The sequence below is a fragment of the Hemicordylus capensis genome, chromosome 5 (genome assembly GCF_027244095.1).
Source record: "Hemicordylus capensis ecotype Gifberg chromosome 5, rHemCap1.1.pri, whole genome shotgun sequence".
Classification (NCBI taxonomy): Eukaryota; Metazoa; Chordata; class Lepidosauria; order Squamata; family Cordylidae; genus Hemicordylus; species Hemicordylus capensis.
Window position 1 is genome coordinate 1985332 of NC_069661.1, and position 15995 is coordinate 2001326.

The window sequence follows — 15995 nt, forward strand, 5'->3', positions numbered from 1 at the left end:
CTAGGACCTCTCCCTGCCTGCCCCACTTCCCGGAGGGGGAGAGCAGGCTCCCCGGCCCCCGCCTGTCTCCCTGGTGCGCTCCAGGGTTGCAGTCGCAGGCCTTCCTGCACGTCCCCCGGCAGGCAGCGGCAGCGGCGGCAGCAGCAGCGCCCTCCCCGCGTCCCGGCTGAATGGGCTGCCTGTTGCTCTCCGCTGCCCCACCTCCAGTGTGCCTGCTGTCAGGCTTGATTTATGGAGCAGCACCGTCCTCGGCTCTTGGGCTGGAAGAATTAATGGTATTTGCATATTTTTATTTTGGAATCTGCCCCAGAAGGCAGCGGCTGCAGGAGTGGAGGAGCCGTGCTTCAGGGAGGCTGTGCTGCTCTCCCCCACTCCCCGCGCCCTGATTTAGCGGCGGAGGTGAAAAGTTTAAACAGTAAAACCAATAAAACCACATTTATGTGACAGATAAATCGCCCTGGGTTGTCAGGGCTCCCAGGGAAAGAACTTCCCGCCCTCCGGCCAGGCTTCACAGGCAGCCCCATGCGGGGGGGGCGGGGGGGGAGGACTCCAGCGGCCGCCCTGCGAGAGAGGGAGGGAGGGAGGGAGGGGGGAGCTGGCGGGGGTCTGGAGAGGCATCCCCAGCCAGGCCGCGTGTCCACAAGATGGATCGTTCTCCACGGCTGTAAAACACACAGGCCATCCATCACTGCCGCCTCTCGCACGTTCTGGGCCAGAAGAGGGCTGGACTCTGCTTGGGAGCAGCAGCCGCCGCCGCCGCCGCAGCCCTTCTGTGGCGAGAGGTGTGCCTGGGGCCACTTGCTCCTTTCTCCAGGCCAGCGTCCTGGCTGAAGGGCTTTGCATGCCTGCACGGGGTTCCCACTGGCTGCAGCACGGCTTTCCCTATGAGAAGTGCCCCCTCCCTTCACGGGACCAGGTCTGGAGCCCTGCGCCCTGCTGCCTCCCCTTGCCGTAGGCCACGGCCGGCTCAGGGCCTCTCCCTGCAGGCAGGGCGTGGGTTTCAGGCTTGCCCCCTGCGCCTCGCCAGCCTCCTGCCATGGGCCCACCTCTCCGGCCCCCCCGAAGGCACAGCTCTTTCCACTGCTCTGGCAGGGGGTCCGTGGTGCCCCGGCCCTTTGGGGCTCCCTCACAGGAAGCCACGTCACTCCCGAGGGGCCCAGCGGGCAGCTCAGGCCATTGCCAGGGTGGGGTGTGTCACTGGGGCCATTTCTCCCTCTGGATGAGACCTCCGAAGCCTCCCGTCACCCTTAGGCCATCTGTGCATCCTCGTTGCCGGTCCTGGGCTTCAAGCGTGTTTCCTGGAGTTTGTGCTGCTCTCGCAGTGCTTGGCCGCATTTGTGTGGAGAGGAACTTCAGCTCCCTCTTATTCCTCAGGGGCTCAAACCGGGTGAATCCCAGCCTCACTTCAGCTTCCTGAGTGCTTTCCAGATTACACCCTGCAACGGGGTCACGGCGGATCTTGGCAGTGTGCTTCCACACTTCCTGTGTTGTGACATTGCAGTCCCTACACTGACAGCAGGGTGCCGCTCACATTTCTGATGCCTTGTTTGAAATTTAATCGCTGCAATATTGTGCTATGATGTCATATATCCGGCGTAAAGAAGTTGCTGTCTTCCCCGGGTTGTACGTTTCCGCGAGACTCTGCTCCCCCTGCTGCTGACGTTTCAAATGCAACTTGCCTGAACGGAGGCATTTTGCTGCTGTTGAGCAGTTAGTCTGGAAAGTGCCCTGGAGTGGGCTGCAGTTTGAGGTTCATCTGTGGCTCCCTGTGAGAGTTTGAGCAGCCCAGTTTGCTCTTCTCCCTCACCAGTTCAGCCCCACAGGACTGAGCCCAGCTGGCCAGCACAGCCTCGCAGCCGAGTCCTTCTTGCAGCCAGGCCTCCACCTCCTCTGGCCCCGTACCTCGAAGCCCAGGGCCCAGTCAGCCCAGCCTCGGGAGAAGAGAGCCAATTCCAAAAGCACCCTTGTCTGAGGAAGGAGACGGGTTAGTCTGGATGTGGCAGCAGGAGTGGATTGGCCAAGGTTGGCCAGAGGTCCGTCTTGAACCCAGAACAAGCAGCATCCCACCCCACCTGCAGACAGCTCCAGTTGCCCAGCCTTCCCAGTGGCACGTTGCTCTTTGCCATAACCGTTGTGCGCTCTCTCTCTCTCTCTCTCAGCTCTTAGATTTGTTCCTCCAGTGGGACTGGTCAACATACCTCGCCGACTATGGACAGCCAACCTGCAGATACCTTCGCGTGAACCCGACGACTGCACTGATCCTGCTGGAGAAGTGAGTGCCAGCCGCTGAGTCCGTCTGAGGGCTCCCTGGCTGCTCTGCTTGCTTGGCCAAGCCAGAAGCGTTTCCTGCCTCCCCTCTGGCTGCTGCTGCTGCTGCTGCTCCTGTGCGGTGGCTGTGGCTTTTGCGTGCTCTGCTGTGCTGATTGCACCCGCTCCCTCCTCCTGCCCTTGGTCAGCGCGGTCACCGGCCGGGCCTCATGAGCTTCGTTCTGTTGGTTGGTTGGTTGGTTGGTTGATCTCTGTGAGTTGTCCAGGCAGTGTGGAGAGAACTCCAGCCATGCATGGGAAGGCGTAGCACACACGGTCCAAGGGACCAGCAGTATGGATGGGGAAGTTGCCTCGGGGCAGGGTGTCTCCATCACAGCCGCATGGGCCCTCTCACCTGGGCCGTCTCCACTTCCCGCTGAACATCTGTGCTACCCAAAGAGCCCAGTGCCCAATTCCCTGCCTGCCGTGGGGTCTTCCCCTCCCCTCCTTCCTGTGGGTGGGCCCAGTTGCCAGCACTGCAGCTCAGCCTCCCCTGACCGTGCATAAGCCCTAGCACAAGCCACAAAAGGGTGGTTACTGGCCTCCCCCCCCACCCACCCCCCCATGGCATGGCTCACTTTGTTCAGGCAGCAGTCATCACTGCCCCTCCCCCTGCTGTGCGCGCACACACACACACACACACGTCATGTCCAGCACCCTTAGCACCAGAAGAGCCTGACTGCTGGATCAGGCCCAGGGGCCCTCTAGTCCTGCGCCCTGTTTCTCACAGTGGCCCACCAGATGCCTTGAGAAGCCACACAGCTGCCCCCCACCCCCCGCCGCTGCTTCTGGCTTGCAGGGCTCTCCCAGGGGACAGGCGTGGCCACAAGGCCCTGCTGATGCCATTTGCTGCCACAAGGCCTGGTGATGACCACCAGCTTTGCTGATTGGGAAAAGGGCTTGGGTAGATTGGAGAAGGGGCCGCGGCTGCTAGCCACCGTGCTGGATGGGGCCTCCACCTTCACAGGCGGCCTGCCTGCCTGCTCTGCTTGTGGGCCCCCCAGAAGCCTCTGGCCAGCCCCTGCGGGAAGCAGGATGCTGAGTCTGGTGTGTCCGAGCTGGCAGCAGCCGGGCAGCTCTCCTTGGGAGCCCGGCAGGGAGCTGTGGCTGGCTGGCAGCCCTCCTGGCCACTGGGGGGCCACGTGGGGAAGAGACTCCCGCCGCTGGCTGGTGCTCTATGGGCAGCGTGGGGCATTTCCCTCTGGGCGCCTGCGCAGCCCTGTACTCCCGGGCGGTGGCGGGAGGGGCCTCGCCCTGTGCCAGCGCACCGAGGGAGGGGCCCAGCTCCAGTTCAGCCGCTGCCTGCAGCCTGGGATGGGCCTCAGCGGGAGGGCTCTGGGCGGAGGAGGAGGAGGCCGCTCTGTCTGCTCTGCTCCAGCCTGCTTGTGAAGGGCGTTGCCGTCGCTTGCTTCTGCTTGCCAGATCTGTTGGCCCTGGCCACCTCTGCTCAGTGGCCGGATGCTGGGCCTCCTCTTGCCAGTCGGGGCTGGGCTGAGACTGGCACTTGACCAGTCCCCATTGCGGGCTTCTTGCCTGGGCCAGAGGAGGGTCCCCAAGTGGGCCTTGCTTCCCCCATGGGTGCCTCCCCCTCCCCGTGTCCTGCTTTGTGCCCCGTGCCAAGCCACTGATGCTGGTCTCCAAGAGCAGAAGGGCTTGGGGGGGCGGGGGCTGGGGGGTTTGCTGTGCCAGAGTCCCCTTGCAATGGCCGTGTCGTCAGCCCTGCTGCTAACTTCTTGTCCTGGTTTGTCTCTCTCTCCCCCTCCTCACTCCCTCCTTGCAGGATATCGCGTGAGTAAGTATCTTGCTGGGCGGGGAGGGGGTGCTTCTTTCCTTCGCTTGGCCATGAATCCTTGTATTGTGCAGTGTCAATGGAGCCCTCTGCGATGGAGAGGCGCCACCGAGTGCTCTGGGAAGCCGCAGCTCTCCTGTAACTTTAGCATCTCCGACCCCCTAATTGCCGCTGAAGCCCAGCCGCCCCCCCCCCCGGCTGCTCTTTCTGCTCACAGATTAACTTCAACCAAACCTGGGGCAGTTTGATGAGTGTTTGGCTGAGGGGTCCGGCCATTAACTTCCTCCTCCCTTTGCTGTTATCCGTAGCGTGATAGCCCCAAAGGGACTCAGCCAGGTAGCGAGACCCTTTTGTCGGACTCACACACACACCCCGGCCGTGCCCCACAAAGCTTCTAATTTATTCCTGATGTGCTGGCTGGTTGTATGGCATAGATCCACCCTTTGTCCATCCCATGTCTGAAGGTGCTTTCCCTGCTTAGAGTTTGAAAACAGGTATTGAACACAGGCGGGACCCACATTTCGTAACCTCAGCGAATCTAGGTCCCAGTCGGAGAAGACCGGTCTGAAGAGGAGGCCACTGTTTCAGCCTCCTTCTCTGACCTCATGAGCTGCTTACACACACACCAAATCAGTCGAGCGGGTGTGATGGAAGGATAGATGGGTGGATTATCTACCTATCTGTCTATCTATCTATCTAAATTATTTACTTAACATATTTGTATACTGCAAGTCTCTGGGCGGTTTACAACAAAACAATACAACAACAAATAGAAGATTAAAACATTACAATAATTTAAGATTTAAAACAACATTAAAACTATTTAAAATAATCAAACTATTAAAACAGTATCTAATTAAAAGCCTGGGTGAATAAATGTGCCTTGACTGTCTTTTTAAAAGTTGTATGAAGAAGATAGGTTGATCTGTCTATCTATCGGGATGTGCACGAACCAGTGTGGCGCTCCTTTTTTGAATTGGCTTGAGAGTCCAGGGCTCAGCTCTGGTTCGGAGGTGTGTGGGGGGTCCTTTAGGGGGCAGGGAGGGTATGCGTTGGCCACTTCTGGTACGACGCTGACTGGGGCAGCAAGGAGGAATGCTGCAGCCCTACACCACCAACGTTGGGGAGAGTTCCAGGGGGGGTGAGTGGTGGGGCAGGTAAGGGCACCCTCCTTGGCCCTTAAACGACCCACCCTGCCTCCAAACATGTCCGTGCACATCCTATCTATCTGTCGCCAGTTCCCAAAGTTGTGTCACTCTCTGACGTGACCAAGAGACGTGTCGCCACGACAGAGGTATTTTGACCGGAGGGAGGCTAAGCTAGGATCTGGATCCCCAGATGTTGTGTTGGATGACAACTCTCATCAGCCCCCACCACAGTGGGTGTTGTTGTTTACAGTGGGACTCGGAGACCTGGCTGTCCTCCATTCCTGCGTACTGCCCAGGATCTCGTTGGGGGGTGTACATGGAGCACCCCAGGCAGTCCAGCTTCCCGGGGTCCTTCCCTCCACACACCCTTTCTGGTCATGAAGATGCACCTCACCCTCGTAGCAAGTGCCTGTTTCTCTCGATGTGAAGGGCTCCCATATACCAGATCTCAGGGTGTGTTTGTCATTTGGGCAACGAGCCACAGAAGCGTGTCGAGACAGGGCTGAGGGAGGCGGGCATCTGGAGGGTGCTGCTTGGGCCCAGCCAGGGGTTGCTTCTGCAAGTCTCTTTGCCTTCAGCAGCAGCGCTGGCTAAAACCCCCACAGTGGAGGAGATCATTGAAAAGGCGCATCGGGCATCCCTCCCGATCACCCTCTCTGCCAACCCCACCACCAGCACAAACTCTGCAGGGAGGTGGCAGGCTGGGCTTCCCCAGGAGGGCACCCCAGAGGCAAGCGCTGGCGCCTGCAGAAGCCTCCCTCCTGTGTGCTCGCCAGCCGGACTGGCCCAGGCAGAGCTGGGCCTCTGGACCCCTCCCGTGGCAAGAGGGGATGCTTTGCATGGCCGGGAAGGGCCCCATCTCTGGCAGCCGTGGGGGCCGGGCATCCGGCTTCCTGGGCCAGTGAAGTGGAGGACTGGCTGGTGGTGCTCCAGGCTCTGAGGAGGGCACTTTGGGGACGGGTCCTTCCAGCCAGCCTTTCCATGGGTGCCTTTCTGCGGCTGACCGGCTTCTTTCTCTCCGGGCAGGATGAAGGACACGAGTCGCAAGAACAACGTCTTTGCCCAGTTCCGGAAGAACGAGAGAGACAAGCAGAAGCTGATCGAGACGGTGGCCAAGCAGCTGCGCGGCCTCATCAACAGCCATCACTCGTGAGGGGGCTGGCAGGGCAGGTGGTGCCTGGTGGTGGGGGCTCGGAGAGGCGTTGGGGGCCCAGAGTCCCGGCAGAGCCCTTCTCTGTGGACAGACTCTGCACCATGAAGGGGCTGGGTGGAGTCTTGCCCAGCATCCTTGCAGGGAGTGGGGGGCATTGGCTGCTCCTCCAAACACCTCCCATTTTCAGGAGCTTGGAGCCTGATTGTAAAGATGGAACTGGATCCCAGCACTCAAAGCCCCGGGACTTTTCTGCACGCCAAAGGCCAGTGGATCTAGTGGCTGGATTTTGGCCTCAACTGTGCCAGCTTTTTTTTGTTATTGTTGTTGTTAAGGGTTGGGGTGCCAGATGTGCACTCCAGGCTCCTGGGGGTTTCTGTGCACAGGAGCTTCCGGGCTGCCTGTAACATGGATCTGAACGTTAGGTGTGGGGTCTGTGGGGTGGGACGGCTTAGGAAATGTTCACCTGGCTGTGCTTTGGGGGGGGAGGGGGGTGAACTGCTAAGTAATCAGCCCCTGGACTTCTGATGAAGCAGCTCTGTGTGTCCTCCTTTCAACATCTTGCTTCTCAAAGAGCCTCCAGAATCTGGTGAATGTGTTGGGATTCCCAGGTGGCTCTTTTGCTGCACCACAACAGGCAGCCTGGGCTGGAAACCGTTCTGTAACTTGGCCCTTGAAAGAGCAGAGACCACCTTCCATTCCAGCTCTTCACCTCCTCTTCCCATTTCAGGTCTACACTGAGTCCACTAAGAAGGAGAGAGTGAGATCTCTCCCTGTCTCCACCCAATGGTGGCATTTGGGAGCAGAAGCTACCAGTCAGTTTGGACAAGCAAGTTAACTTGCCAGAGGCATCCCATCCCTCTCGCCTGCTCCCGGGAGCCACACACACACTTTCCACAGGCAGAGTGCTGGTGGCGCTTCCGGGTGCTGGAGCCATTTTTCCTGCTGGGAACAGTCGGGCCGCCCACCATCTTTGTCCCAGTCATGACATTAAAGGGAGCAACGGAGGGCCGTGGCTGGAGGGAGACCCCAAAGCCAGTTTCACTTTGCCTTTTGTTTTTGCACTGCCATGGGCCAGGTTCTCTGGTTTGCTCCATGCTTTCACTCAAAATGCAGCTGTGTGTGTGTGTGTGTGTGTGTGTGTGTGTGTGTGTGTGTGTGTGTGTGTGTGTGTAAGGACCAGCTTGTGTGTCTAAACCTTCCAGGGACGTGGCAGGTGGTGGTGCTTTGGGAAGGGACCTGCCACCAAGCCCTCGTCCAGTGCCGAGTCTTGGGTTTTTCTCTGGGATCCTGGCGTCACCTGGACTAGACTGCTTGCTTGGGAGCTGTGCCTCAGTTGCTGTCCTGGCCACATTTTCAACTGCAAGCTGGTTCTTTTGATGTGGCTTCAGCAGCATTTCTCTTCAGCTGGAGAGAAATCGTGCTGGTGAATGTGTTTAGCCGGGATTGGCCAGCACTGGGATGATCGATGGCTGTGTGTGGTTTTGGTTCCATCCTCCCCTGTTCTTGGAGCAGCAGCAGGACCACTGCGGGGCCTTTGCCTTCACACTTGTGGAAAGCGCTGAGTGAGGAACTTCCTTTTTCAAGGTCTTTTCCCAAAAGGGAGTCGCAAACCAGAAAGTGGGACCTGCCTTCGCCCCTTGCATGCAGTGTTTCCACCCCTGCCCTTGGTTCAGACTGGCTTCCCTTGCCTTGAGAGAGTGCAGGTGCTTGTGCCGAGAGCCAGACTTCTGCTGGGGCAAGGAGCTTCGGGGGCAAATCTGCTGCAGTGTGCCAGGGCTCTTGCCCAGCTCCCGTGTCGTCCCAGTGAATGATGAACTGGTTGTTTCTCAAGGGTCTGAGGTTGCTTGGAAAGGAGGCAGCCAAAGCAGAGAGCGTTGGCAGGACCAGACCAGGGGGTGGGGGCGGAGGGGCCCGACTGCTTGAGTGGGTGAGTGTGGGGCGAATGGAGCAGCCAGGCATCCCTGCTGTTCAGTGACCAAGGGAGGGCGTCAGCGTGCCAAGGATTTCCTACTCCTAGATCAATCTTGGGAGTTGGAGCTTCTGAGTAGGACCTAGCCAAAACAAGCCCAGATCTCTCAACCACAACTGGGGGGCAGCCGGTCTGAGGCCTCCTGCTTCCAAACCATGGGTATGCTCAGGGGGACTGCTAGGAACGCCTAGGCTGGCCTCGTGGAGGTGATTCTGAGTGCCCACTGGCAGTGTGTCTGGCCCATCTGAAGGGCTGCGTGGTTGACAGTGGCATGGGCTTGTATCCCACTGAAACAGATGGGAGTTGACTGAGAGCCTGGCCGAGCTCTTGTGCGCCCCAGGGGCGTTTTCACAAGAAATGCTTCTGCCAGGCCCTCCTTCTACACATTGCAGCATCTGGGCCCTCAGGGGATGGACCCCTTCCTGAGTTGGGGCCGAGGCCTCTGGTGGTCCAGCTACACAGCAAGGCCTTTGACTGAGGCATCACTAGATTACCAGTCTGTGTTACGCATCACTCCCGAGGGACTGAGCTCTGCCCAAACCAGCCCACGGTTGGTCTAGGAATAGTTGAGGTGTGTGTATATTGTGGATAATGTGACCAATGAGGTAAAATGTCTGTGAGATGAGGAACCAGAGGACTGTGGAGTGTGAGCTGCCCAGACCTCTCCCCGGGTCCCAGACCACCTGCGTCCTCCGCCCCATCCCAGTTTTGCCTCCTTTTTGCTGCCTGACTCATGAAGAGGGGTGCAGGATCTCTGCCCTGGCTAAGCCCAGCCTGGCTTCTGCTGCACATGCCCCCAGTGGCCTGCGAAGGGCCCGCGGGAACAGAAGAGGGCAGGAGAGCCCAAGCTGCCTGGCCAACGCGGGTGATTTGCCTGCAGCAGCGTCCAGAGGCACACTTGGATGGCTTCAGCTGTTCCCTTGCAGCCCAAGGGGTGCAGCTGGATTGCTGTTTCCAGTTCAGCTTCCTTGGGGGGCTGCAGCCTGCCCTTCGTGCAGCTTTGTCTCGGGGTGAGGGATGAACACCGTGCCTTTGTGACCAGGGAAACAGATCCCCTTGTCACAACTGGTGGTCTGCAAGTCGTAAATCTTTCCGCCCTTCTATTCTCCCAGCTTCTGACCTGGACTCTCTGGGCAGCTGGGAGATCCTGACCGCCCCTGTTGTGCCGGAGGGAGCAGCGAGGAGGAGGACCCCGCGAGGGGTTTGCCTTTGAGTTGAGATGAGCTGCGCATTCACGGAGAGCATTGAGAGTCCGCACGGGGGCACTGACCCCTCAGGAGGAGTGGAGGAGGGCCGCCCCCATCCATGTAGGACCCATTGGGCTGTCCCAAGTGGCTGTGCTTTGCTGTGGCCAGGTGTGTGTCCCAGCATGCTCTGCAGAGTTGTCACGGATTCTAGGACGCGTGACTTGGGTGTCGCGCTGCTTCACAGGTACCTCCAGACAGCCCCTTGGGTTTTCAGAGTTGGCCTGGCCCTGGAGAGCCTGTGGGCAGTGGGGAGGGCACAGGGGCATGGGGTGGGTGTCGGTCGCGGGAGGCTGGCCTGTCCTTTGTGGGTTGGTCAGTCAGCAGTTTTTCTGCGGAGAGGGCCAGGGCTGCATCTGCCAGCAGGGAAGTCCTACTTCTCCATGCTGGACGCAAAGGGAGCTTCCCTCACTGCCCCCTGAGCTTTCTCACCTTGGCTGGGCTGCAGAGGCCGGGCCCTGACTGGGAGAAGCAAGGTGGGCCGAGGTGGCTGTTTCAAGGTGGGCCTGTGATTTGCACCACAAAAACGCTCCCTTCTGTGGTCTTGCCAAGCGTGGAGAGGGCATTCTCCCTGAATGTGCCCCGTGTCAGAGCCTCCAGTGAGACCAGTCTGTGTGATGCTGAGTTCAAAGCACAGCAGAGCAGAAGTGCCAGCTCCAGGTGTGGCCGGCTTCTTCTCGGAGCAGCCAGAATGAGCCAGTCTTGGCCCAGATCCTCGGAGTGGACCAGCTGGTGCTTGCAGTTTAGACTTAGGAGCTGAGGAAGCCCCCCTTTCGGCAAGATGGAGATTCATTTGGAGAGTGTCCAATTTCAGGAGGGTCAAACTCCAAACCGCTAGTCACATAATGGGAATGAAAAATGGAATTTTGGTGCTCTGTTCCTAATTAACATTTTGTTCCAAGCAAGGCATTCCCATCCCTTCAAAAGAAAATTAATCATTCCAACAGATTGCTTTTGTAAAGAACGAGAGAGAGAGAGAGGATTGTAACAATCCTATTTACTCGTGTTAAAAGACTGGTATATCTTCTGCAGTGGATGCTGAAGGGCTGATCAGGAGCAGAAGAGCAACCTGGAGTGTGAGGAAACCTCACTGCTGAGCTCCCTCCCTCCCTCCCAGGGCTGGCCCAGCAATCCGAGCGTCACTTGGGGCAGAAGGATACCTGTGGTGCCAGCCTGTGCCCCAACACCCTCTGCACCCAGGGTCCTCAGAGGGATCCTGGGTGTCCCTCTGGGCTTGCCCCATGCAGCCGCTTGAGGTGCCCGCAAGATGGCCCCCTTCTCCTCCTCTCCTCCATCAGAGCCCAGTTGCTGCTTGACTTGAAAAGGGGGAGGGCCACAGGAAGAGCCTGCTGGGAGCACACACACACACACACACACACACACACAGAGAGAGGCAACTGCCAGGGCTTGGAGCCCGGTTTGGAGGGGGCTGCTGTGCAGGACAGAAGACGCTGCACAAGGGCCCTTCTGGTAACGTCCTCGGCACCAACATTGTGCTGGAATTGAGAGCCAAAGTTCTCTGCTGGTATTGCACTTGGGTTAAGTCTGACCCCACTTTCCATCCTCACAAGGGAAAACTGCCTGTTGTTGTTTGTGATTCGTTTGTATGGGATTTAATTTTTTTAACACAAGGCTGTTTGTTCAAGCCTGTACCTTTCCTATTAGTGTGTGACTTGCAAAGGTGATGTTTTTGGGTAGCTGCCACAGTGCTTGCCGGTCGCCTTGGATGCTCGTGCTTTAGTGCCACAATGGCAGAGTGAAGGGAGGACACAGAGTGCCCCACAGCTGTGCTCTGGCACAAACCCCATTCCTTGGGGGGGGGTTCCCCAGGACAACTTCTCAGCCATTGTGCCTGTCCCTTGCCTGGAACTGGAGAGCATGATGCAGGAGCAGCTCCTCTTAATGAGCCGGGGGCAGAGGGGGGAGCCATAGGAGGCACCGTCTGTGCCTCTCTCTCCTGCCCCATCTCACCTAGAGTTGTGCTGCCTGCAGGCTGGCCATTCGTCAGGTGGGGCTGTGCAGTTAATCATGCAGCTCTAGCCAATGAATGGCCAGCCTGCAGGCAGCCCAACTCTCACTACTGCTGGGGTGGGAAAGAGAGGAGCAAACGGAGCTCCAGGAAGCAGAGGCAGCTGTGCCTCCTTTGGTTGCCCCCCCCACCCCCGGCCAGCTTTTTAAGATTGAGCTGCTCATGGCATGGCATGAGCTGCAATTTGGTCCATGCGTCACGTTAAGGTTTGCCTCCTGGACTAGCCTGCACCTCGTGCTTCCTGATCCTCTCCGAGTGAGCACCGGTTCTCACAACCCATTTCTGATGTCCGGAATTCACAGTGAGGTTACTTTTGGTCAAGTGATCTTCTGGGTTCTCCAGTCATTAACCTGGAAACCCTCTGAAAAACGGGTTGAACCAGATTTATTGGATACCTTATTGTGTGTTGGGAGCATTCAGGAGACCACCTCGCTACACCAAAACTACTCTGGAAAGTTGGTTTGTGTTGAGTAGACCATCTGAAAAATGGCCATGTTGGCAAGTGGTAAACACTGGTTAGAATTTGGAGAGTTCTGAATATCAAAGAAGAGTGGGTGGGCCCCACTCTTCTGCTGGGCCCGGGCCCTTGAAGCCAGTTCTCTTCCTGAGGTCAAGAGGGAAGTGCCCCAAGTGCTTCCAGTTGGTTGAAACTGTGCATTCTTTGCCCATTCCACACCCAATCTGCAAGTGTCACAATAGGATGTTAATTGATTGTTGTTGTTTTAATTATTGTTCTTTTCTTTGTTTTGATTTTTGAGAGGGAATATTTTGTAAACTAATAGGGTGAAAACAGCTTTTCTTTCTTTCTTTTGCACAAGTCCTTGCACAAAAAGTGGAAATATTTAGTAAACTTTTAAGTTTCAATTCAAAGGGATCTCTCCTTGGGGAGCTGGCACAGCTACTGATTTAAGGAAATGAGCTGGACTGCATGAGGGTTTTGCAGATGAAATTGCAGTAGATATTAGCATGTTGATTTGACCTGAACGTTTATTATCCTGCCATAACTTTTATTAAAAAACCATGTCATTGAATTGTTAGTGTACTTTTGTGTGGATATCTCTTTCATTGGGGTCTGCGAGACAGGAGGGTTTCCTTTCTTTTTCCTCCCTCACTTGGGAATCACCACAAAGAGATCTGTGCAGAGAGAGATGGGGCCACCACTGAGTGGCATGCAGAAGGTCCCAGGGTTAGCCTTCCCTGAGCCCCTGCCACTCCGAGGAGTCAGTCCAGAGGTAGAAGGACCAGGACAGAGCATTTCAGGGCATTACCCACAAAGTGCCTGAGGGGCAAGCAGACTCTATATAATGAAGGGAGAAGGGAGCCACCTGAGTTGGGCCAGTGTTTGGAAGCAGATCTAAGCTCTCTTCCTGGTCTCCACCCCACAACTTCACCCATAATGAAAGTGCCAAATAGGAGAGCACACTGGAAAAAGATTAAAACTTGATTCTGCTCTTTATACACTTCTCTCTCCTGCTTCCTTTCCTAGCAAAGGAGGGATTGAAGGAATCGGTGAAGGAACTTCCAAGCTGAGCTGTAAGTTCAGATCTACAGGCTTGCATGCAGAGTCAACTTCTTAAGGCATAAGAAATGCAAGGAGACCACAAGAGAGGCAAAAAGAGAGTTTGAGGAACATTTCTCTAAAAGCATCAAGGAGAATAACAAAAAGTTCCTTAAATACTTCAGAAACCGGAAACCTGCCAGGGAGGCAGTTGGGCCATTAAATGACAAGGGAGAGAAAAGGGTTATTAAGGAGCATATGGAGATTGCAGGGAAGCTAAATGGGTTCTTTGCATCTGTCTTCACAGGGAAGGATACTGAGCTTATACCTGTGCATGAACAGAGCTTCTCAGGGACAGAGGCTAAAGAACTAAGTCGGATAGAGCTGACGAGAAACGACGTTCTAAACTGTCCAGAAAAACTGAAAATTAACAAATCGCCAGGGCCAGATGGTATCCATCCAAGAGTCCTTAAAGAACTCAAATGTGAAATTGCCAACCTCCTTGCAAAAATATATAACTTATCCCTACAGTCAGGATCTGTACCGGAGGATTGGAAAGTAGCTAATGTAACACGGATTTTCAAAAATTGGAGGAGGATTCGGGAAATTACAGGCCGGTTAGTTTAATGTCTGTTGCAGGCTAATTGATGGAAAGCACTCCCAAGGATAAAATTGTTAAGCATATAGAAGAACAGGCCCAGCTGCAGGAGAACCAGCATGGCTTCTGCAAAGGGAGACCTTGCCTCATCAACCTTTTGGAGTCCCTTTCGACATGAGTTAACTTGGCATTAATGGGATAAGGGGACAGGTTTATGTGTGGATTGGTAACTAGTTGAAGGACAGGAAACAGAGGGTAGATATAAATTGAGAGTTTTCACAATGGAGGGAAGTAAGAAGTGGGGTCCCCCAAGGGTTTTTACTGGGACTGGTGCTTTTTAATGTATCCATAGATGATCTAGAAGTTGGTTAAGCAGCGAGATGGCCAAATTTGCAGATGACACCAAACTATTTAGGGTAGTGAAATCCAAATGAGATTGCGAGAAGCTCCAAAAGAATCTCTCCAAACTGGGGGAATGGGCAACAAAATGGCAAATGCCGTTCAGTGTAAGCAAGTGTAAGGTGATGCACATTGGGATGAAAAACCCCAACTTCACATATACGCTGATGGGATCTGAGCTCTCGGTGACTGACCAGGAGAGTGATCTTGGGGTCACGATGGACAGCCTGTTGAACGTGTCAATTCAATGTGCAGCACCTGTGAAAAAGGCCAATTCGATGCTAGGGATCATTAGGAAGGGGTTTGAAAATAAAACTGCTAATATTATAATGACCTATACAAAATTATAGTGTGGCCACATTTGGAGTACGATGTGCAGTTCTGATTACCATATCTTAAGAAGGACATTATAGAACTGGAAAAGGTGCAGAAGAGGGCAACCAAGATGATCAGCGTCCTGGAGCACCTTCCATAGGAGGCAAGGCTACAACACACGGGGCTTTTTACTTTAGAAAAAAGACTGAGGGAAGACATGATTGAGGTCTATAAAATCATGCATGGTTTGGAGAAAGTTGGTATGGATTTTTCTCCCTCTTAGATAACACTAGAACCAGGGGTCATCTCATGAAACATTGCCAAGAAGTTTAGGACCAACAAAAAGGAAGTACTTTTTCACACAGTGCATAGTTAATCTATGGAATTCTCTGCCACAAGATGTGGTGACAACTTAAAGCCATCTTAAAGCTTGTATGGCTTTAAGAAGGGTTTGGATACATTAATGGAGGACAGGTCTATCAATGGCTACTAGTCTGGTGGCTATAGGCCACCTCATGGGCAAGGTGTCTTTAAATACCAGTTGCAGGGGAGCAACAGCAGGAGAGAGGGCATGCACATACTTCTTTCCTGCGGGTTCCCAGAGGCATCTGTTGGGCCGCGGTATGAAACAGGATGCTGGGCTAGATGGGCTTCCTTGGGCCTGATCCAGCAGGGCTGTTTCTTATATTCTAACTATCTTGAGCAACAAAGTGTGCACCATTTATGCAAAGGCTGAGCTGTTTCTGTGATCCAGCAAACTCTGTTTATGTTCACTCTTGGACAACTTGCCACTGCTTAGGAAATAACAATGACCAGAACACAGATGATGTCAATCAAGCTTGGTTGGAGAGAAGGTAGGCTTAAATGGGGAGAGCTGGCAGATCTACTCATACAGACCTATCCCAAAATTTGACCAAGGCAAAGAGGTATGGTGCTTTACACAAAATGAGCAAAGGGGCTCTCATTATAACAGCATCCAAGTGATCAAGCCTCTTCCACAGAGACTTCAATGGCATAATCAAAGGATGAGATAATTTGAGAGCAATAGTCATGGTGGTCTATCAATGATAATTAGTGCTGAAAGCTAGACCAACAGCCTTTCCTAGTCAGAGAGCGTCTGCTCACCATTTGTGCTGTTGTTATTAAACCCCAGGCGATGGCCCTCTCCCTGCTTGTGCCTTTACCTGGCCGGTCACGGTCAGAGATGGAAAGTGCTGGACTAAAAGTGCTCTTGGCCAAACACAGCCTGTCCATTCCTGATGCCAGTTCTCTGGCTGTCAATTTAAACTCTCATCAAGAATCTCCTTGCTAAGTTCCTGACCATTCTTGCCCATCTGCTTTCATGTCACATTCTGCAACAATCACATGGAACGCCCTGCTACTTTTCCTCTGGTCTTGACTGGTTCTCTCTTCTTGACACACGCTCAATCTTCTCATCCCTTTGCAAGGAGTTACACTTATTAGACCATGCTAACTGAATGAAGGTTCTTAAGAACCATCCATCAGAAGGAAGAGTCCATCAATTTTCCTCCTGGGCAGAATGCAA

The 15995-nt window shown here is 54.9% G+C and overlaps 1 protein-coding gene across 2 annotated transcripts in view; it reads left to right on the top strand.

Annotated features, from left to right (window-relative positions):
- EXOC6B (exocyst complex component 6B) overlaps positions 1-12670 on the top strand; it is a 358545-nt gene extending 345875 nt beyond the window's left edge. For both annotated transcript variants that reach the window (XM_053255095.1, XM_053255094.1), the window contains 2 exons: positions 2160-2272; positions 6271-12670. In XM_053255095.1, coding sequence (XP_053111070.1) covers positions 2160-2272; positions 6271-6397 — 240 coding nt within the window. In that variant the 3' untranslated portion in view covers positions 6398-12670. The remainder of the gene's footprint in view (positions 1-2159; positions 2273-6270) is intronic.
- The last annotated feature ends 3325 nt before the right edge of the window (positions 12671-15995 follow it).